Source organism: Embiotoca jacksoni, unplaced genomic scaffold, assembly GCF_022577435.1.
Source record: "Embiotoca jacksoni isolate LCO1_2020_lvr unplaced genomic scaffold, fEmbJac1.0.p SCAF_5, whole genome shotgun sequence".
Classification (NCBI taxonomy): domain Eukaryota; kingdom Metazoa; phylum Chordata; class Actinopteri; family Embiotocidae; genus Embiotoca; species Embiotoca jacksoni.
Window position 1 is genome coordinate 18,316,144 of NW_027185403.1, and position 22,266 is coordinate 18,338,409.

Genomic DNA, 22,266 nt, shown 5'->3' on the forward strand with positions numbered 1-22,266 from the left:
AGCTATCTCCTCCACTTTGTGACTACTAGCAAGAATCTACAGCTAAAGATAGAAAACAGTTACTTCATTCTATAGTATACAGTACTATTGCATGCCAATAGTGTGTCATCTTTTATATATGACAACTATACTGCACATGACTACTATTTCCCAGTCTGTTAGAATAAATATATTTTAGGCTCGAGAATATGAAGATAATATTTTCTTTCTATATTCTCTTTTATCCAAACAGACCTCTTGTTCCCCAGTGAACTGCCCTGAACCCCTGGGGAGAAAAGAGGGGTTTTATTTTTATTGTGTTTAAACTCTGAGAACATGCAAACAAACAACAGCATGGAAATGTAATAAAAGGATACACTGTGCAGATGATGGGTGCTGGAGACTAACTGGGAACAACAAAAACATGAACCACAGAGTCTTTGGTTCCCACCTGTCCATTCAGCAGTGTCATAGGGATGTTGCAATACACATGGCGCCCCCCGGGGCCCAAAGTGGAGAACTGCACCGTGGAAGGAGGTGGGAGTGGAGGCGACATTGAGGAGGGCTGTGGGGGAAGCTGGAACTCATAGCTGCGGCAGAAATGCCGCATTTGGGCTGCTGTAGCAGTGTGACCCCCTCCTAGTGGCAAAGTCATCTGGTTGTAGTCTGGGATCTCTGTTGCTAAGGCAACCTGTAGGTAAAAAAACATGACATTGTGATAGTGTTTATCAAATGCAGTATCATTCCATGAAGCAGTGAAATATAAGTTCTTCATGCCAATATTCTGAAGAGATTCATGGACTTTCTTTAGTTCCTGGATGAACTGTGAAAAAGAAGATGAAACAAACATGAACTCTGTAAAGTGTTAAAAATAAATGAAGCTAGGGCTTGAGTTTTCTTTCAGCAACTGGGGAAAAAAAAGTGCAGTCTTTGGACCGCGACTGGTATAAATATTTTGGACAGTTTTAACCATCAGAAACAAACTATGTAGTCCAGTCTGGATCTTTTAAAAGTAGATTCAGACCTGGGAGGAAATAAAGGCCATTTGGCCAGTGTAGCTGCAGTACGATCTGTCTGATGGACCTGTATGTATGCCCATCAGATGGGTGGACAGAGATTCAGAGGCATTTAACTATCTCACGATCTTCCTGAAACTGTATTAGTATTATTGTCTCATATACTATATCTTGTCTCTTTTGTCTGCTGTTCCTTTCCCTCTTCCTCTCCCCTCACTCCATCCAAGGCAGATGGCCATCCACCTCTTGAGAGGATTTGTTGTGATGATGTGTTATGATTTGATATATAATTAAGAATTTAATTGAAACAGAATTGTAGTATATTATTAATATAAATAGTTCAAAAAAAAGTTTATCTAATTTTATATCTTCATGTTTTGTACAGCAGTATTAATAAGAAGCCGGATCTATCCATTTCAAGACCTGTCTGTCATGTGAAAGTTTTTATATGAGGTTGCACTCCTCTACAGGTTAGTAGAGCACATTCAAAAAAAAATAACAGGGGCCCATCTTTTCTATCTGACAACACTGGTTTTCAGAAACACCATGTGTGGAAGTAATTACATTACAAAGTGAAGTAATATACATGCAGTAGCTGACCTGATGATGTCCATGGCGACTGTCATTAGGGGGCACCAGGGAGGCAGAGGTGGTTGTCATGGCAATGGTGGAGACAGTTGTCTGTAGGTCACCAAAGAGTCCCTGTTCACCAGAGTCCATTACCTGTTTAACACAGAGCAACAGTTTTACATCGGGTTGCTATTTTCGTGGCTCAAAATGAACCTGGCTGTGCCAAGATGGGTCGAATGGTGGAACAAGGGGGTAACGATATGCTTGTGCAGTGCAATTTTAGTTTCAATAATGAGGAGAAATCACACTTGCTTTTCCGCAAGTTCAAAACAGGTTTAAGTGCAAGGCAGTGGGCAGTGGGGGCTTCAATGGGCAAGAATGCACATTTGACAGACCTTTCCAAAATCCCAGACAGTTTTGGTGGATGTCCTACGTATTTCATCCGACCTAAATATATTATGAATTAAAACAATTTTAAATGCAAACTTCTGGGTTAGTTACTCATAAAAAAATGTCGCTGCCTCTTGTCTAATAAATTGTATGTGAATTTGGTGTTGGCGCACCTCATGATGCTGTGGCCAATCTCAGCCATAAATATAAAAGGCAACTTGTCTTAACTACAAATTAATTGCAATTAAATACTACATAAAGGGGTGACAAATTAGAAGCCTTTTTACCTACTAGCCTGGTTTAGTAACGATCCAGCAGTGCAAGGCCACGGAGAGTGAAACTACATCATTCATGCATGAACGGTTAGGGCACGATGGCTTAGGCCATCTAACTAATTATAGGGGAGTAAATTACGTACACTCAAAGCTCCCGTTGCGATTCATTTATTACCACCATAAGATTACTGACATTTTGAACACATTACTCTTCATCAGTGTTGCTCACTCCTCAACACTGTTCCAGCAGACAATTTCAATTCTTTGTTGACATTGACATTAAATTAATGACAAAATAACAAAATCATTTTGAGTTAAATTATCCCTGACGCTCACAGCTGAGACTGTTAAGGCTACCCCATCCTCAGCTGGAGTGACTATCACAGTTGTTGATGCTGATTTGATTGGCCATGATTGAAGTTAACTGTGGCATACCTCTACTTTACCACTGTGCCACTGATGCGACGACATCTGTGTTCACCAAATTACCAAAAAAGGTAATTGGGCCAGACCTACCTACACTACTAGCGCACAGAACTTCAACCTGCATTTGCACTGCGTCTAGATTGACTATAATAAAGCTTTTAATTTTAATATTGGAATCTACATAGTAAGAGGAAAAGTATTGGAATACCAGTGTACTGTATGTGAAAATATAAGACTAGTAATATTCTATGTTCTCATTTTCAACGAATCGCATAAGAAGAACAAACCCAAGAACAAAACATAATATTGTCTCCGGCAGCCATTAAACAAGCAGCATAATCTAAACATAGGTGCAATACCTCCCCTTCCAAAAACTGACACTTCATGTGATGAATACTGGCATTATCATCCTCCAAATTAGATGACATCAATTGTTAAGGCACTGGAGGACATTAAGATGATACCCTCGTGATTGTTGCAGTTGTAGAATTCACTCTGTGTTTGTTTCTTGAGGATTATTCTTCAGTACCAAGCAGCTGGAGACATGTTCTCTTTGCTAATCAGGGCATACACCACCTGAGGTGTTAACACATGGTAAACATGTCCACAATTTTCTCACTCTGATTCAAATTTTAATACATTACCTGTGTTTAGCAGACATTTCAAAGGCCATCTGTCTGTAATGAATGTATGCAGCCCAGGGGGAAGGAAATTTCCATTGCATTTTTTTCTTAGGATCCTGGACATGCAATGAACATTGTTTTTCTGTCTTTAAACCTGTAACTATAGACCTTATATGGTGCATGATTACAGTGTAAAGTTTTTGTAAATTCACTTTAATACCTGAGTAAATCCTTTTTGTTTTAAATCTATTTCATCCTCACTTTGTCACATTTAAACCCAACTATGGGGAAAAAAATGCTGAAAAAAAAAATAAAGTATCAAATAATACGTGACAAATATGAAAATAAATACATTTTAGACTTTGATTCATAGTAATATTAATAGTAACATACCTGGCGCCTGGACAACGTCTCTCTGCGTTTAGCAGGCATCTCATAGACCACCTGTTTCCAAAATTTAGAGGACAGCTCATTGCTCTTAGGGCCCCTCCACTTGATGATGGATAAAACCTGAAGAGAAGAGAAGAGAAGAGAAGAGAAGAGAAGAGAAGAGAAGAGAAGAGAAGAGAAGAGAAGAGAAGAGAAGAGAAGAGAAGAGAAGAGAAGAGAAGAGAAGAGAAGAGAAGAGAAGAGAAGAGAAGAGAAGAGAAGAGAAGAGAAGGTGTTTTACTTTCAAACCAACTTTTGTGTCGTGGTAATTACCCCCTTCCTCCATCCCTCCATTCATTCAAACCCTCTTTCTATATACCTTGATTGTATGTTTAAGTGCTTCCACCTCTTGGTAGTTGATGACATTCTTCAGGTCTGCACACTCTATCATGATCACCTGAACACACAGAAACACGAGTAAAGGAAAATGTTACATGGAGCAACTCTCCTTATTGGGCAAACACTTCACAACGTCCTTGAAAATGTGGTAATGTAACCAAGCCAGATAAGTTGTTGACACATGTCTGGCTGAGTCCAGCTACCAGACCTTGATCTCCCCGGTAACCAGCATGGAGTGGAGGCGTGTCTCTATCTGGAAGATGCTCCACCCTCTTTTGGCAACAAACTCTGGGGTCAAAACGATTATCAAACGCCTGCTCTGCTCCACGCTGCGAGCCAAGTCCTCAATGTAAGCTGGGAGGGACAGATAAGGAGGCAAGATAAAAGTGATGAGGAGACAAAAACGGTCAGAATAATGTAAAGACCAACATATTTTTGGATAAAACCTCAGGTTGCCAGGAGATGGTTTTAAAAAATGAGCCAACCTGGAAAAACACAAGTGTCAGCAAAAGTTTGACAAAACGCATACCTGCCAACACATTTAATACTTTTACGGCAAGCATCCACAATACTCTGGTGATATTGAACCTTAAACATTAAGATATTTGAAAACCCTGCTGGCCCTGTTTAATTTAAAAACTCATGGATTGTGTTTTAATCTGAGTGGGAAGAACCACAGACTTTTGAAAACGTTAATGCGAACACATATTTTTCGCTTCCTAATAGGGTCTTGTCAGTCATGATGTATCCCTTCCTGATTCGTCTTGTCATCATCACACGACCCGTTTCCAGAATAAAACAAACTGAATCAGCTTTGACTACCCATGGTTAATTCAACCATAATGAATTACAGGCATTGCTACTACTAGTAACTGCTATGCAGTTAAACTTTGCTCCAAACTCCAAACACTCCAAACTGCCCCGCAAACCGCATAACCTCTTAATACCCCTTTACAAAGGGCAAATGTAGGAAATATGCTTGTTCAGCTTCATTTAAAAAAATTAGACATTGTAGCAGACATATTTTTGAACTTTAAAGAGAGAGGCTAGTGGTTTACATCTGCCTCTACGCTAAACTCGGCCTCCTAGCTTTTACATGAAGTACTTATTCCCAGGCTGAACTAATCCCATAACAGACATGCATTTATTTCGGAAAAAAATGACAGAGAGGATTTATTTATTGTTGGATTACATTAAAAGCTACAACATATTCAAAAAGAAGAGGCAGGAAAAACATATGAATTTAACATTAGAATATGTGAAGTAAATCTCCTCTTACAGTATCTGTCTGACTGTTGCTGGCTGCATCCTTCAAGCCATTTTGTCCCAAAATGACTGACAGGAGTATATAGCAGAGTGACAGAAATGCTTGTGCAAGACATTTGGCTCCGGCACAGCACAGTGAAGTCAGCTCTTAAATGGGGATCCGAGTTTCACTGATACATCACCATCAGCTCTTACTTACTGTACAACTACAGAGGAAAAAGTAAACTCAAGAGTGATGTGATGTAAAATCTGAATAAATCTGAAATTGAGCTACAGCATTTGTGAATATAAATATAAATGCTATGCCCAATGAAATGTTTGCAACATTCTCAATGTGTTGTGGAACATTAAATTATTTATAAAAATTTGTGGTTTCCGAAAATGTCTGAAAACAGCGTGTTCTGTGAACAACATATTCCCCTCTCTGTATGTGTCTCTCCTTCACCATCTCTTCACTTGCTAACTAAATTAATGACAAAGACTCTCCCACAACACATTGCAATTTCACGCTCAATTTAAGGGGCACAAATAGTACAGAACATCCTCAAATGCAGTCTCTTTCTTTCCCCTGCTGGTTTGGCTTTCCATCTTTTGTATCTTTCTCTTCTCCTCACACCCTCCCTCCTCCCTCTTGCCCTTTACTTTCTCTTCCCGCTCTCCATTTGTGAGGATTATGTTAATCAATTTATAAAATAACAAACCAATGACCCTGTTGCCGCCTCTTTCTGTTCTCATTATTTATTTCTCACTTTTTTGTTAATTTTGGAGGGCTAAGTGTAGTGGGTAATTGAATGGTGTATTTAAGGTCACACTGCTGTGCTGTTCTGTCGGCAGCTGAGCAGTGAAAATGCGCCTCTATCTCTCACTGTGTTGCCTTCGTTCAGTACGTTTACCACACAATCCTGGAGACTATAATGCAATAATGAAAGTTATGTTATGCAGTGGACATTTGTTTTTGGGATGTTTTCAGGGCAAGGAAAAATATGACTTTTTCATCTGCTTTCAGCATGTTTGAGTGCATGTTGGGAAGGGACATACTTTTAGCTAAGGGCAGACTATGTAGAGCATGGCTATTTGTCATCAACCATATTTAAATACATTTGTTTATGTATTTTAGGAGGAAATGTTAAACAAAGCAGAGAACACACATAAGTGTGTTCCTTTCTGGCCATATTATAAAGTAATTTTTGTGAGTATGACTTTTTTTATGCTGTTTTTGAAGTTTTTAGGACAAGAAGAAATGTGATTTAGGTAACAAAATGCACACGGATAATGGGTCAATATTTTATTTTGTGCATTAGTTTGATACTTCACTTAAATTTACCAGAGACTGCAGAGACAACTGAATCAGTTTTGCAAGTTCTTTAAAGCACTAAGCTAGTATATCACATGTAATTACATGTCTCCTGCAGTACAGAGTTACCTAAATTATAGTAAACTATCAAAATAAACACAGATTGATTTCTAATCAGTACCATATCAGCAGTTTGGCTGAAAAAGCTAATTTGGATGTAATGTGTGCTGTTATTTTACATTGCATTATAATATTAATCAAATCAGTTTTAAGAATTTGGAAAGTTTATAATTTATTTTATAATGTTTAGTCTCCTTTAAGCTCAGTGTTGCCTTACTACTGAGATAAATATCCGGATGGAAAATGATAGAGCTGAGGGGAAATGCAGTCAGGTGATGACTGTCTGTGGGTTAGTCCCAAAAACACTTTTTGTACATGTTTAAGGATGTGCTTCTGCAATGCATCATAATGGTGAGTATGTGTGCTTCTGTCATGAAGACCTGTATGAAACAGATTAACCTCACTATGTTTCCATCTAAAGGGTCCATTTATCATTCCTGCAGCAAGCCTAAAAGGGATGGATGCGTGACACATCTGTATATTACATTAACATAAATCAGTCTTTTTCACCCATATAATTGCCCATGCGTGTCTTGATTTTTTTTCTAGTTTCAGTGTTCTGTGTACATTTTGCCCATGCGTGTCTTGATTTTTTTTCTAGTTTCAGTGTTCTGTGTACATTTTGAGTGTATACATTTGATTGATAGCTCGTACTGTTATTGTTTCATGAATGTTATCTATCCTTAGACAGACAACTAATGTTTTCTCAAACCAGAGGAATATAATCCTTCTCTCAGTTTATAATAAAGGAATACCTGATAACCAAAACCACATTGACATAGTTTTGATGAGTAATCACAGTAAAAACTCTACACTGACACTAGAATGTCTGTGGTATGCTGAGCAAAGCGTGCTGAGAGTTCATATTCAATGAGCTTAGAGGTGCACGGAGCAAAGGGAAGCTATAAACTTTGTCAGTTCCAAATTTATTAAATTGAAAAATTAATTCCAAGCTATGTCGCTTGATCAACGTCCGCAACTGAGTTGTGACCACTTGCGCATCTTCCATTTCACCATGGATTTAGAAATTCGAGGGCAATGAAGCAATGAGCCAACAAGGTGTTTGGAGTGACCTTGTCAAGAGGGGCAGAATATCTATGACTATGGACCAAAGAAGGCGCATATGTCAGGAGTGCAAACAGGTGGGTTTTCTTTGACAGTCACAGGGTTGTGGGCTGTGAATTTATCCTCAAGGGTCTGACTGTCAACATTGAGTTATACTTTTACTTTCTGAGGCCGATGAGGAAAACAGATTTGGTGCAAATGACTTCAACTGTGGCACAATGTCACTTTGATTCTCCAACATGACAAAGCACCTACTCACTATACGTTAAAAATGCGCAAGGTTCATGACCGCAACGATAACATTTTAGCTTTTCACCATACTTGCCAGATTTGGCTCCCTGACACAAAATTTGATGTGTGCCCCCGGCCCTGGTGTTGAAGTCAGAGATGTGCCCAGGCCAACTTTTCACAAAAACATGTGCAACTTAAGCTGATATTGCTAAAGTGATGTAACTTGGAACATTTATGATTACTTAAGATTATTGCTTCATCCTGATCCATGCCCATCACAGTACTGTGATTCAGACACAACAGGAGCAGTCTCTGAAATTGTAATACCTGTCATAGACTGTAGATAAAAAAATCATCTCTATTCCCGGTCTTGAAAAACAAGCAATGTGGAAGTGCTTAAATTGTAATAGCACTGTGGGCCATCAGGAACTGGCTCCAAAAAAAGAACACTTCAATAGACTGCCATTCAAAAGGCTTCAACTTGTCTAATGAAAGTCAATACATTTTTTGTATGTCAATGTGGGCTGCCACTTGGTTTGTTACCAAAACTAGCGCTGTAGCTAGGCTGGCCATTTGGTACATTGCCACCCTGAGATTCTGAAGGAAAAATATTGGACTTACTAACATTAAACATGCAGTGTGAAGCCTTTTATTTTTCTGCTGTAATGTGAGACTCTCTCTTGAACATGTACAGTTGTGGGCAATTGCTTCAGAAGTTTATGATGGTGGTTTGCCATGTGATCATGGAAGCCACAAACACACCATCTAATATATCTGTCTTCCCCCCCCCCCCCTTTTACTAATACTAATGTAAGGGCACTTCCGGATAGTGTTGAAGCTTAAAATAGAAGAAACAGTATTATGTTACAACTAATATTATGCTGAACTACTACTTCTCGTCATTGATCTGTCCCTCTGCCCTCTGCTGGTGGATCACTCAGGAAACTGTAAATTCAGATTTGCTGGTGTCTCCTTTACCGTAGTTTCTGTGGTTTCCATGGCCAATGCTGCCATGGCAGCCAATAGAAAATGCTGAAACACAAGGAACATAACCAGCAACCACAGAGACACAAAGCTGTGCACATTTGCATGTGCAGCAGCTACCCTTTGTCTCCTGTGTTTCCACCAGGAACAACAGATGTGGTGAGGACAATATCCCTCTGTCTGAAAGCACCATCACATTATTTGCATTAGTATAATGAAGGGGTACAGAAACATTAACAGATTATGGTGTGTAAGTTGTTTTCCACCTTTCACTACGTATCAGTAATCGAATTGTGTCTGTGCACGTGTGTGTGTGTGTGTGTGTGTGTGTGTGTGTGTGTGTGTGTGTGTGTGTGTGTGTGTGTGTGGGTGTGTGTGTGTGTGTGTGTGGGTGTGTGTGTGTGTGTGTGTGTGTGTGTGGGTGTGCTTGTGTGTCAGGGAAGTGCACTGACAGTTAAAGCAATAACACAGTCATATTTTCTCCCACTGGACAGAGTGACACATAAGCCCATAAATTATGAAAAACTTGTGTGTGTGTGTGTGTGTGTGTTTGTGTTTGTGTTTGTGTGAGTGTGTACTACAGGTATGTACACTCTGTGCATCCTGTGTGGTATTTGTGGGCATCTGTCGGGGTAAATGTAAAATTTTGACATGAGCTGGGCAGAGAAAGACACAGACCGTGTGTGCTTTAGTTCGTTCAGAAAGGTTGTGAGAAAGTGAAACCATGTCAAACGTAAAGCTACATTGCGGTGTTCTGTTCCACTGTGTGTGTGTTTTGAGTGTAGTTGTGATGCATCCTGAGAGCTGACACAGACATAAGTGTTCTATGATGAAGATCCACATACATCCTTATTTATTCTGACAGAGAGATGAATTCTGGGTATTGGGGATTATAGTGACCCAGAGAGAAGGACAGGGTGTGCATGTGTGAGTGTATGTTTGTGTGCAGGAGGAGTAAAGGAGGAGGTAGATAGGCAGATTGATACTTACTACTGCTTGGTATTAAGTCTCTGTCTGGTAAAAACAGCTTGTATCCATAATGTTTCTCTAAAACATCCGGTAGGATCTCCAAAGCAAACGTTTCCTCGTCGCTGCTCGTCCTGCTGGGAAAGGGAGAAACACATATGGCTCCAAATTCAAAATCACATGCAAAACATTTAATTTAGCAGCTGTTGGTGGCTGCAAATGCATTTAATAGGTTAATACAAGATTATGTACATATATAATGTGACAGTAATAAGCCTGATGTGATCATGTTTTGGTAACGTGACTCTTTTTAGTATGTACATAAGCAAAAAATAAACTTCTATTTCTGTATTTCTGTCTTTATATCTACACCATGACTTGCGAGAGATCAGTGTGCAGACACAATGTTACCAAACCTCTCATCACTCTGGGATGGAGCGCAACATCTCCTTGCCCGGCTGTTGGCTAAAATGTTGGTTGCAGCAAAGAGCTTCCTTTAAAAACGTAACATGACTTTTATTTTACATGATAGGGAAAAAAAAAAACACACAATTAACAATCTCAAAGATCTCAGTTTCACTTGTCTTTGGTGGCACCTCCAAGCTCATTTCCTGGAGATCCTCACAGTGTCACCTGTGTGACATCAGTCTGTTGGCAGTTGAAGAGCAAACTGGTTGTTCTATCTCTGGTGGGTGTTGGATAACACTGGATAACATGCACTGAGATTTTAAGTGGAATACCCCAAATATAAAAGTCACTATTATAATCACTTTTTTTCGGTGGAGGATTATAATCATAATTACTATTATGATCCAGTTGTGCTTCCAGTTTCTATGGTAAGTTTAGCGAAGATGTCCATATCATGTCTCCAGCTGTGTACTCAACACACTGACAGCAGATCGATCTTCTTATCGCATTCTCAGAAATAGAGAGGATTACTGTATTTTCCTGATTGTTACAGAACTAATCAATGTTTGAGTGTTTTTAACTCTACATTTAAAAATTATAAAGCATTCAACATCAAAGATATTGGCAATTCCTCTGTGCTTCTGTCGCTGACAACGATGTTTTCAAAAAACAGTGTGGGCATGATGGAAAGCTTTGATTAAAACAGTGCCGTGCAAAAGGTTTAAGAACTTAATATGATTAAATTCATATTCATCATGAAAAATATGAACAGAGAGGCAACTGATCAGTCCCAACTTAATTTTGCAGCATGACAACAAGCCTGAACACACAGTCAAAGTCATAAAACACTACAAAAAGACACAAAAAAAGAACAAGGAGTCTGGCAACAGATGGTATGACCCCCACAGAGCCCTGACAGGCCCACTGTTGAAAAAAAAACTTGGAAAATGGTAATATTGATTTAAAAAAAATATATATTAATATTATATAAAAGGTGTATATATTTATTGAGAACATCCTCACTTTACTTTAAGTACCAACATCTTTTGCACAGTGCTGTACGTCTGCCAAGAAGAATCTGACCTGCCCAAAGAGTCGAGGTCCACTTTAGTGTAGGACAGATAGGCATCATACTCCTTATTATCTGTGGAGAGAGTGAGAGACAGACAGACATGGGCACAGTAAGAGACAGTATAAAGGCACAGACACGACAAAAAATGACTCCTATATAACTTCGTAAGTAAATTAGAAATTTTACCAATTCCTACAGCAGTTACATCTATATACTTCTACGACGTATGTGTCCTGTGAGAGCTCAATCAAATTCCTTGTCTGAACAATTCACAAAAGTGGACGCATTTGTTATTACCCTACTGTACCTTGAAAAAAGAGAAAACCCACAATGCTCTCTAAAATATCTTAAAACTGACAAAAGTGATTGGTACAAATGATCTGCTGATTTCATATTCAATACAAATCCAATTTGTTTATTGATTTTTGATTCAACAGAATGTTTTCATTAATAAAACTAATGAAAATGGCATGGGCAAAAATGATAGGACCTTCAACCTAATACTTTGTTGCACAACCAGACGCAATCACGACAAACAAAAGACTTCTGTAGCTCTCAGTGAGACTTCTGCACCTGTCAGCAGGTAGTTTGGCCCTCTCTTCCAGCGCAAACTGCTCCAGCTGTCTCAGGTTTAAAGGGCGCCTTCTCCAGACTGTGTTTTTCAGCTCTTTCCATAGATGTTTTATTGGATTCAGATTAGGACTCATAGAAAGCCACTTCAGAAAAGTCCAATGTTTGGTTCTTAGCCATTCTGGGGTGGTTTTAGCTGTTTGTTTTTTGGTCACAAGAGGATGTTGTTAGAGGATTGAACTGTTACTGCAGCTTTCTGACACTGGGCAGCAGATTTAAGGCACACTGTGCCAAATGCAGCAAAGCAGCCCTAAAACAGAGCCCAACCTCCTCCAATTTTCACACTAGGTATGGTGTTCTTTTCTTGGACAACTTCATCCTTTCCACTGTGAACACAAAGCTGTTGTGACTTTCCAAAAAGCTCCAGTTTTGTCTCTTTTCTCCATTTAAATAGGCTGAAAGACTAATTACAGGGTTGAAGAAGCGTGATACTAATTCAAGAAAACTGTTTAAAATATCATTACCACATAATTATTTCTATTTTGTCTGGGGTTACCAACCAATCTGTCGAGGCCATTTTAGAAAAAAAATCAGTAGAAGAAGCAATCATTTATCTTTAATCACACTTTCTTTGCTTTACTCAGTGACATACCAAAATGCCTTTGGTAGGAGGAAGGGAGAATTTCCAAGAGGACACAAGCATATTTCCAACTACTTACACATCTGTACTTATTATTTTCATTAATTTAATGATGAATGTATTCCACTTCCTCATGTTCTGATCATAGTACGGTACTTCAAACAGTAAATGTTAGTGTCTCTATAAACAATGCATCAGAATCTGCCCATTTTCTGGATGAGGACACTTTCTGATCCTTAATTGATGAGGCTAAAGGTAAGCAGCTATTAGTCTTTGGGGCTTGGGAATATAGTGCTAAAACAATAAAGCTGATTTCACAGCTGAATGTGAAATCAGTACTTTCAAACAACACGTCTTTGTAATTTTCTTTCAGCTACTTTAATCTGTTTTGAAAAGGTAGCTATCATTAATTGCTTTGTCAGTTTTACCTTGTCATCAATGGATGTGAAAACAAATGTTCTGTCTCTGTGTTGAGTATATTTCATTGATTGCTTTGACTTCAAGGGTGTACCTGTCATGCATCTTTTGCGCTTTTTATGGTCACCAACATGTTTCTGTCCATGTTTGCGAGAACAGAAAGAAGTCACAGAGAGCCAGATTTGGTGAGTAGGAGTGGTGGGGGGAGAGAATCATGCTTATCAGAGGCGAGAAGCTTGAGTGTTTTCAGCGTGCTGTGAGCGGACGCCTTGTCTTGTTTGGAAACCGAAGTGCCATTGCACCACAGTTCATGTGACTTGCTCCAAACGTATTCCCCTTAGATGCCTCAGAACATCACAGCAGAAGTCGGCATTGACAGTCTGACCCTGAGGGGACAAAGTCATGGTGCAACGAGAAAACCCACGTAGTTGTGCTACAAATCTGACACGCCTTCTTCGGTCTTGGACAGTGAAGATGTGCCCCTTTTGAAATGCAAACGACACTCAAAACACCCCACTGCATTGCTTCATTGCCATAGGCTTTCTTAAGTGTCTCAAGGGTCTTTCTTATTGATTTTTCGAGTTTGACATTAAATTTGACGTAAGCTCTCTGGTCAAGTCCACGGGGAAATTGTAAATGTGCTCACGTGGTCACGAAAACATATGCAACACAAGTGCAGATGTCGATTAAGCTACTTAACTTGGAATTCTTAATCACAAAAATTGCTGTATTCTCCTGCTTCATGCACATAACTGTGCTGCACTCAATTCAGACACAACAGGAGCAGTCGTGGAACTGTTTGATCACACCTCATGTAATCACTTTCTAACATCACACCATTGGTTGCTTTTGGAATTTCACTTTATGTTCAACAACTGAGTGTAGTCAGGCTGACAACATGAAAGTATTGCTGGGCCTTTATGTGCTCTTCTTTTATTTTCCTGCATTCCCCCATGTTTGTAGTTCTTTGCTCTTCACGTCACACTCAGTGCTGAGTCATGCGCCGGCTCTGATCTCAGGAGCCTGTCTGAGCCCTGCTGCTGTACAAGTGTTGTGAAGTGAAAGCGAGCTCTCAGAACAGCTTACCATCTTCAGTTTCATCACTCCCAAAGTGTCTCCTGTAGCAGAGCATGATCTCCAGGTTGTAACACTTATAAAGTGCAGTTAGAACTCCCAGTAGAAGCAGTATGACCCCGAGGCCACCAGCTAACTCCAGACGATACATATCTGTCAGAGACACAGCAAGAGGGGTCAGAGGTAAAAAGAAACAGATGACATTCATATCAGTTTATGTTTAGAGGAATACCAACTGATGGTGAGGTAAAAACAAAACAATATTTTTTCCCAATACATCAGTGTTTTGTTTATTTTATTATGTGCATCTGAGTCAATCTACAACAATCTGAGTTTGGGAAATATAAAAATAAATGGAAATGAGAACTTCAATTACCTACAGATTGGCACAATTTCTAAATTGGTGATGAAGACTGAAACTCATTCAAATACACACACAAGCAGGACTGCTGATATTGGATTTTCATTTGAGATGATATTTTTTTGATGAATCACAGCTGCATTTAGAGGCATCATTAAAGTTCCTGTTAGTGAAGCACAGATAACTAAACTGAACTGGATAAACAGGGCAAAAAAATACACAAACACAGTGAACCAGACAGGTAGACATGTTCACACAACTTCCTAAAAAGACCAAAATCAACAATTTAATTCATTAGGACTTGTAATGGATGCTTGTTTTCCTCATTTGTTTAGTAATTCTCTTTGGACCACAGGTCAGAGGTGAGAGGCTGAATGAACATCCCAGTTAAACATTTTAATCAAAGCTAAGCGAGGAAGTATTTGATGTCAGCATGGAATGAAATGAAACTCGGTAACTCAGATGCTAACACTGGTTTGTAGTTATTACAGACCTTGGCCTTTTAGTTTATTTGGCATAGGTAGGTATAATGGGGAGCTCCTTCTTGGGTAACAAAGCTAGCACCCAGGAGCTGCTGAAAGAATTGGGTCATTATGTCCTCCAGTTGAGTAGCACAATCCGTAGGCACTCTGACTTTGAGTCTGTCTAGTCCAGGAGTTTTGTGCAGGTTTACTCCGGTGACAAAAGTGTGCCGGACATAGTGATTCTACAAGTTTGTGCAACAATAAATGACAGAAAATGTCAGAAGCTACCATTTATTATCCATACAGGCACTTTTAATAACAAGTAAGGAATTACTGGTGCTGCTGTGATCCTGGTATCTTAACCCTCTCGTTGTCTTTGGGTCAAAATGACCCGCAGCTGTGTTCAACCAAGTTCTATTTCATTTTCATATTTTTTGGGATCATAGGTGACAAGGAGGCTGTGAGGGTTTCCTTAAAGAATGATCACCAATGATCCCAAAAATATAAAACTATAGAAATAAAATAGAACTTGGTTGAACACAGCTGCGGGTCATTTTGACCCGAGGACAACGGGAGGGTTAAAATTGGTCTCAATCATGAGGATTTTTGCTTCAAATGGTCTATAATTTGATTCAGAATAAATTAAAATACAGCGGCAGAGTTTTCACTCAACCCATATTCAGGCCGGTTGGGTGTTGAGGGGTTAAGTCACAGTTACAGTGACCTTCAGCTACATGAGGCAACGAGTCCATTCTCGCTGCAGTAGAAAACAAAGGCAAGATTTATCCTTTTTTGGAAGTGTCTTCAGTTGTTGAGGAGAAAAGGCTTTAACAATGAGAAGTCACTGAGTGGTTTGGCAAATTTAAATTGTCCCACCTCCAAAAAAGAACCCTCCCACACTTTGGGAATCATCCTCGACTTTCTCCCAAGCTGTAGATGTGGTAGCCTCAACCAGGACATGGAGTAAGATGACTTGTTTTTCCAAGATTTCTGTTGTGTATTGATGACACTTTTTTGGTTCAAATGCTTTCCGAGGGAACGTCCAATGACAGTTAAGGTCAACAGAGAGACCACCTATGTAATTCTCTATTTTTACAAAACTTTTACAAATTTACAAAACACAGAAAGTTAGCCGCATCTCAAAGTGTGTTGCCTAGATTGAGAGAGACAGATTAAATCACGTCAGCATGTCAGACACACACACACACACACACGATCTCAGTTTGTGTGTGTGTGTGTGTATGTGTTTGTGTGCGTGTGTGAATGAATGATAGTGCTATCATAGCGCATAAGAGTGTATGGGAGATTAATGGAACATGGCTGGTGAATGACACCAGGGGAAATATGATCCATTACTGTCTCACTCTCACACTCACACACACATGCCAACTCATCGCATCCCCTTAACTTTTCCTGGGGCCACTTCATCTTAAAACCACAGTTTATTGATTTTCTAAGTCAGAGAAAGGAAAAGTATCTCCACCCACACACTGTTGCAGATTATGTGATAAAGAATATTGATTTATCAAATAACATACAATCAAAAGACTTGAATAAATGAATCTGTCTTTTCTCCCTATGGTATCCTGCAGTCCTCTGTGCCTCTGTGCCTTCCTTCCATGTTTTTTTCAAGTGACCCTTAGTGACCATATGGTATTAGTGTGTCATTACAACTGTAAAGCAGCTGTCAGCAGGTTTCTGCTGCCTTCTGGGAGCACATCGCCACCTACTGGTCTGAACTGTCAGATGTAATTACGTACCCAATGGGAGGAGAACAGTATTTGATCCCATCACACTGTATATAATCATATATAATCATATATATTTGCTTGGATTTTATCAACTACTTTTTCATGAATGACAACATACACTGCTTACTTCTCCCCTCCCCACATACAGACATGGAAACTAAGAGCTATCATGCAAGTTACAGTTTGAAGATTTCCCATGTGGAGATTTTATGAACCTCTAATAGGTTAGAGAAATTAAAAATAAGAGAATTCATTATATTTCTGGGCATATTACAGCGAGCACAATCTTAAACATTTAAGTGGTATCGGACTTGAATAGCCTGGATTGATAAGCACTGTTAAAACAATTACAGTCTTTGTTCTCTAATCAGTTTTATGCCTGTGACAGCGTGTAAAAGCAACATTCAGTCTGCACCCACGGTGCTTGCATGTCACAGTGTAAGCGCTCCTTCTTATGAGTAACTGTTTAATTGACATTTTATAGAGCTTTTACACTGTTAAACTGAAGGTGTCAGTCATTGCTGTAGCGCCCATAAGACCTTATAACCACTGGCAGAATTTTCATATACTCTTTTTAGAAATTGTAGTAAGTACAATATTAAAGTGTTCTAAAGTATGATACCAGAAATGGTAAAACAATAAAACGTAGGTAGTGGTGGAAGAATTACCGAGGTCCATTAAATTAGTAGAAGTAGCAACAGCATGATGCAAAAACATTCCAGTCCTACACAAAACTGTAAATATCACAGGTTTTAAAGGCATAGTAATGGAAGATGTAATTTCTGCCAGTATATGGGTCTCTCAGTGAAAACACTTAAGAGTTATAAATTCAATTATGAAGGGATTATGGAAATTGTGGTTTTCATTGTTAAGCAACCACCATCGCCGATGAAAATCAAACAAAGCAGTTGGCAATAGCTTCTTTCTCTCCCGCTCACATCCTTGCTCTCACTAGGTGTGTCTTATTTTAAGTTATTTCTCTGCCTCCTGTTGTGATAATGGTACATGTAAGAGGAATGTAGTTCATGTGCTGTGTTGGAGGTGAGGCTTTGTGAATTAGAAGTGTAGTTCTGCACAATGGAAACCCAATTGTTAGCTTGCTAAAGTTATAGCCAGCCCCCAGTGGCCGGTCTGAGCCGCTGTCCCATTGTAACTATTCAGGGGCAGAGCATTTCCTGGGAATGATGCCAATAACAGGCGACAAAATGAAACTAAATAAAATTACAGATTTCTCTGGGTTTGAACAGTGTTGGAAACATTTGATATAATATTAGTGCACAACTTAACAAAATTCGCACACTATATCTTTAAATTAATATATGCTATATTAGTACTGAGAGATTAAAATGTGAGCAGCTTTTCAATGCTGTAGCTGGTGAAGATGGAGCTAATTTAGATGTTTTATCATTTATTTATTTTCTTTGAAATTTTAATCTAGAAAGGACCTGACAACCAAATAACAGTAGTGGAGTGAATAATTTCTTGATTTTATTTGGTAACGTTCTATGAGGAAACATTTATGCTGCTATACAATATTTGGATGCCTAAAATGTGTAGAAGACATGATCAATATTTTCAACAACCAATATGCTATTTTAAATTCAACTTAAAAGCCAAGGATAGGCAGTTACAAAATGTGTTACATTTCTGTGATTTGAATGTATATCTGTGTATGTACATATGTCTGTAACAGGCTGACTTCATCTTCTTGTCATATATATATATATATATATTTTTAACTCAGATTCAGTAAACTGCTCATGTAATACCAAATGTGTAAATCATTTGCATCTTGTAAGATTTTGAACAACTCCCTGCCAGTTCTTAGATTCAGGGGAGTTCAGCAGTTCTCTCACTAACTTTAAATTCAGGTTTAGAGCTCTGAGCCACCCTTTTTTGAATTTTAGATCTTGTGGCCTCTTTTCCCAAGCATCTTTGTAACTGTTTGTATATTGTGCTCATTTTATTGTGGTTATTGAGGCACGTTTTTCTATTTGTACTCTTTTTTTTCTATTTTATTCGTCTTCATAAAGCTCACCATCACATGCCTGAGGGAAAAGTTAATATGGGGACATAGGATTCCTCCTTTTTGTGGTTGTAGTACCAAATGGAACAAAAAAAAATATTTTTAAGAAACAAACATAAAATCTAAGCCCTTTGGTAGATATAGCTCAAATACTGGGACTCTTTTACTTTAAAGTAAACTTTTACATTGCAACTATCTTTTTTATTTACCACCACAGAATCCAACTGAAGTTACCACATTTCACCAGTAGACGTCTCTCCAACCCTACTGTCACCAGCCACACTGCCTCCACTTGATACACTTAAGTAGACAGAGGTGGGACAGCAGTGGAGCCGTGGGAGGTGGGGGGGGGGGGGGGGGGGGGGGTAGGGAAGGAGGAGGGTGAAGAGACTGGATGGCGATCGGAGGGGGGAAAGAAAAATAGTGAAATTTAGCTAATTGCAAAATATTTGCTCTACGCAGTAAAGTGAATTCAGATTGCTTCCATTAGTAATGAGACGCATTTAGAAACCTCCTCTTCTCTCCTCTCCTCTCCTCCATCTGTGCCCCCCTCTCTATCACCACTCCCATCTTCATCTATCTTTCTCAGATATTTTCCATTCGTAATGAGTCACTTGCTGCTGTCTCCTGACATTGGTGCACAGGAAAATGGCAGCGGAATTTTAAAGTTGAATGTTAAGTATGCTTTTTACTTATTAGGCATAAAAGCAGGCAATCATGATGGTGATGGTGCCTGCATGTGAGGAGAGGTATATGATAAAATAACTTTTAATGCGATTTTTACATAACATGCTCTTTCTCTGTCTTCACCACCAAACAGTGTGACACTGACACCGTGTTAACATTTTAAGCCTTTATTATCGTCCTCTCTGTCCTTTTTTTTTTTTTTGCTTTTTGACTCATCTGACTTTATCAGGACAACATTTAACATTTGTTGCCAAAGCAATATGTCAAAAACAACATTTAGTACTATTAAGTAAAAATAGTCTGAAATATTGTCTCCCAACATACCATCTGTCACATCCTGCAGTTTGGATGCTGAAATGATTCAAGATTCAGTTTCTCTAAAGGCCACAAAAGGCAGAAGAAGAAAAAAAAAACACCCTACAATATTGATGTTACTTAGAAGACCTTTAATTCTCATTGGAATTTAGTTGATGTAGATTGTAAATATCATCCTCAGAAGAATTGTGTAAGCATTTGCCTCAACACATCTGTCCCACACAGGTGTTTTCTCCCTCACTCACCTGGTGGCTTTGTTTCCCCTGTTGGAACGAGACACCGCTCATCTTTGTCTTCATTAGTTCGTGAAGTTTGTTGACTGTAACTACACAATCCAAACACAGTTCCAATCCTGATCTGAGCAGAGGGCTAACTGTCCACACAACTCAATATCAGGCCGAAGCGTGTAATACACCTGTCACTCCACTACAGGATGCTGTGTCAGTGTCCCGTTTTGCCTCACCTAGGGGTGGAAAACAAGGTGCCTTTCATTTAGCTATCCAAAAGCCACGAGGTTAGGTTTAGGAAAAAATATTTTTTAAGCTTTGGTAAAAGATTTCTTAAAAGCAATCCACATTGCTTTCTCACCGACTCAAACCCTGGTCTTCTGGGTAACATTCTTGGACTTGATCCACCCAAACATCACCAACCTACCTGTCAACTCAGGCTTTATGTTTCTTTATACTTTGAAATATGCCCTCCTTAACATGGCCTCCTTCTTCAACCGTGATCATATATATTTGTACTTTTCATGCCCAGGCAAGGCAAAACACGACACAGACATGGTATCCTCTGACGGGTGCTTTGGTATGATAGAGGTCTAGACCAGAAGGACCAAAACACTTGTGTGGTTGTGCTCATACGAAAATAGCAATATAAATACCTACAAATCCATGACAACTGAGTGAACTCCATCTGCCAATGAAGATTTTGCATTATGATCAAAAGCTCCTGAAGAGCTGGTAAATGGACCTTGTGTATAGACAACTCTAGAAGTTGTAGACCACATATCTTATTACATTTGTAAAGGTGGATTGAAGGGAATGTTTGTGAGTATGTCTCTATTCTTCATTCCAAAACCTCACTACAGTCAAAAGAAGTTAAAATGACAGCACCGGAGCCGGTGGGGGAAGATTCACAACCCTTCAACCTTTGAGTGCAACCTTAGAAACTACATTATGCCCATGTCTTTCCGGAGTCCCCATCTGTCCTTCTGTTTGTCATTTACTCTCCATCCCTCTCCACTCCTGTCAGCTCGTTCAGTCTGTCTCCCTCCCTCCATTTTTCTTTCTAGTAAGACTCTCGTCATGGTGGCTGAAGACAGCTCTTTCTGCTCTGTCAGTTACAATAAGTCGATGTGCTGGGTGTGTGCTGTAGGTGCGTGTGTCTGTGTGAGGGCATGCGTGCAACATAGATGCATCAACCCCAATTACCTTGGGTCATTGCAGAGTGAGAGAACACCCTAATTCAATCACACACACTCAGTGCATGAAATGAAGCTTTGATAACTTGCGCTAACTTGGGGTAACTTGTGCCTTGTTTGGACTGTAATGTTGTGTTCAGGCGCCCAAATGTGACCCTATTAAGTTCGAGGCTTCAGGCAGGAGGCCCTGGAACAGTCGGCCTGATTAGTGAACTTTAAAGTAGCCTCAACTAGAAATTGAAACTACTAACAACTTTGCTCATGAAAATGGTTTTGTTCAGTTAAGGATAATAGTCACCAAGTATGGAGCTAGTTCACTTCTTAGCTCATCACTGTTCAGTACAACATGGGTGTTTTTCTCCCTTAATCCTCCCGTCGTCCTCGGGTTAAAATGACCCGCAGCTGTGTTCAACCAAATTCTATTTTATTTCTATATTTTTATATTTTTTGGGATCATTGGTCATCATTCTTTGGAGAAACCCTCAGAGCCTCCTTGTCACCAATGATCCCAAAAAATATGAAAATAAAATAAAACTTGGTTGAACACAGCTCCCCAAGGACAACGGGAGGGTTAAATGTTTGCGCAGCTTGTTAGAAATCTCATCCCGTAAAAGCACCACAGCTATTTACTGGTTTTGGCTAACGGTGATTTCACCTCTTGATTTTGTCTGTCTTTTAATAAGCTTTTAACAGAAAAGAATCAGTGAGTGCTAAGTGTAATTAGCAGACACAGAGAGGGAAGCACTGCTGCTAAAAGCAACTGAGTCAGTCAGTGGTGCTAAAGATTCATTAACTCAATGATTCAGTCAGTGTTGCTGCTGATTTCGTTGAATCCACTCCAGCTTCATAATTTAAGGTAAACATTTTCTTTAGTTTTAGACTCAATATCTTTAGACACGTGCATCCTCAGAAGACCTGTTTTGAAAGCTTTAAAGCAACATTGAGACTAGATTATTTTTGGCCACCACACGGTAGCAAAAAAACCCACAAAACTGAATGTCAACTTAGCAAACTAAGCTAAAACTGTGAGCAAAAAGATGCCAAAAATATCAATACAGAATAGTTGGATGGTAATGCTGAGAAAC

General features: G+C 39.2%; 1 protein-coding gene across 3 annotated transcripts in view; it reads right to left on the minus strand.

The window, feature by feature from the left end:
- Positions 1-22,266, minus strand: part of il1rapl2 (interleukin 1 receptor accessory protein-like 2) — a 446,491-nt gene that overhangs the window by 1,703 nt on the left and 422,522 nt on the right. Inside the window, exons 9-17 of one of the 3 annotated variants that reach the window (XM_069170886.1) lie at positions 14,167-14,307; positions 11,465-11,525; positions 9,998-10,107; positions 4,256-4,401; positions 4,028-4,105; positions 3,673-3,789; positions 1,596-1,718; positions 431-670; positions 235-265 (exon numbers count right to left, since the gene is read on the minus strand). In XM_069170886.1, the coding sequence (XP_069026987.1) occupies positions 235-265; positions 431-670; positions 1,596-1,718; positions 3,673-3,789; positions 4,028-4,105; positions 4,256-4,401; positions 9,998-10,107; positions 11,465-11,525; positions 14,167-14,307 (1,047 nt within the window). Of the gene's footprint in view, positions 1-234; positions 266-430; positions 671-1,595; positions 1,719-3,672; positions 3,790-4,027; positions 4,106-4,255; positions 4,402-9,997; positions 10,111-11,464; positions 11,526-14,166; positions 14,308-22,266 lie in introns of all 3 variants that reach the window. The other 2 variants (XM_069170885.1, XM_069170884.1) reach the window with 2 other exon arrangements.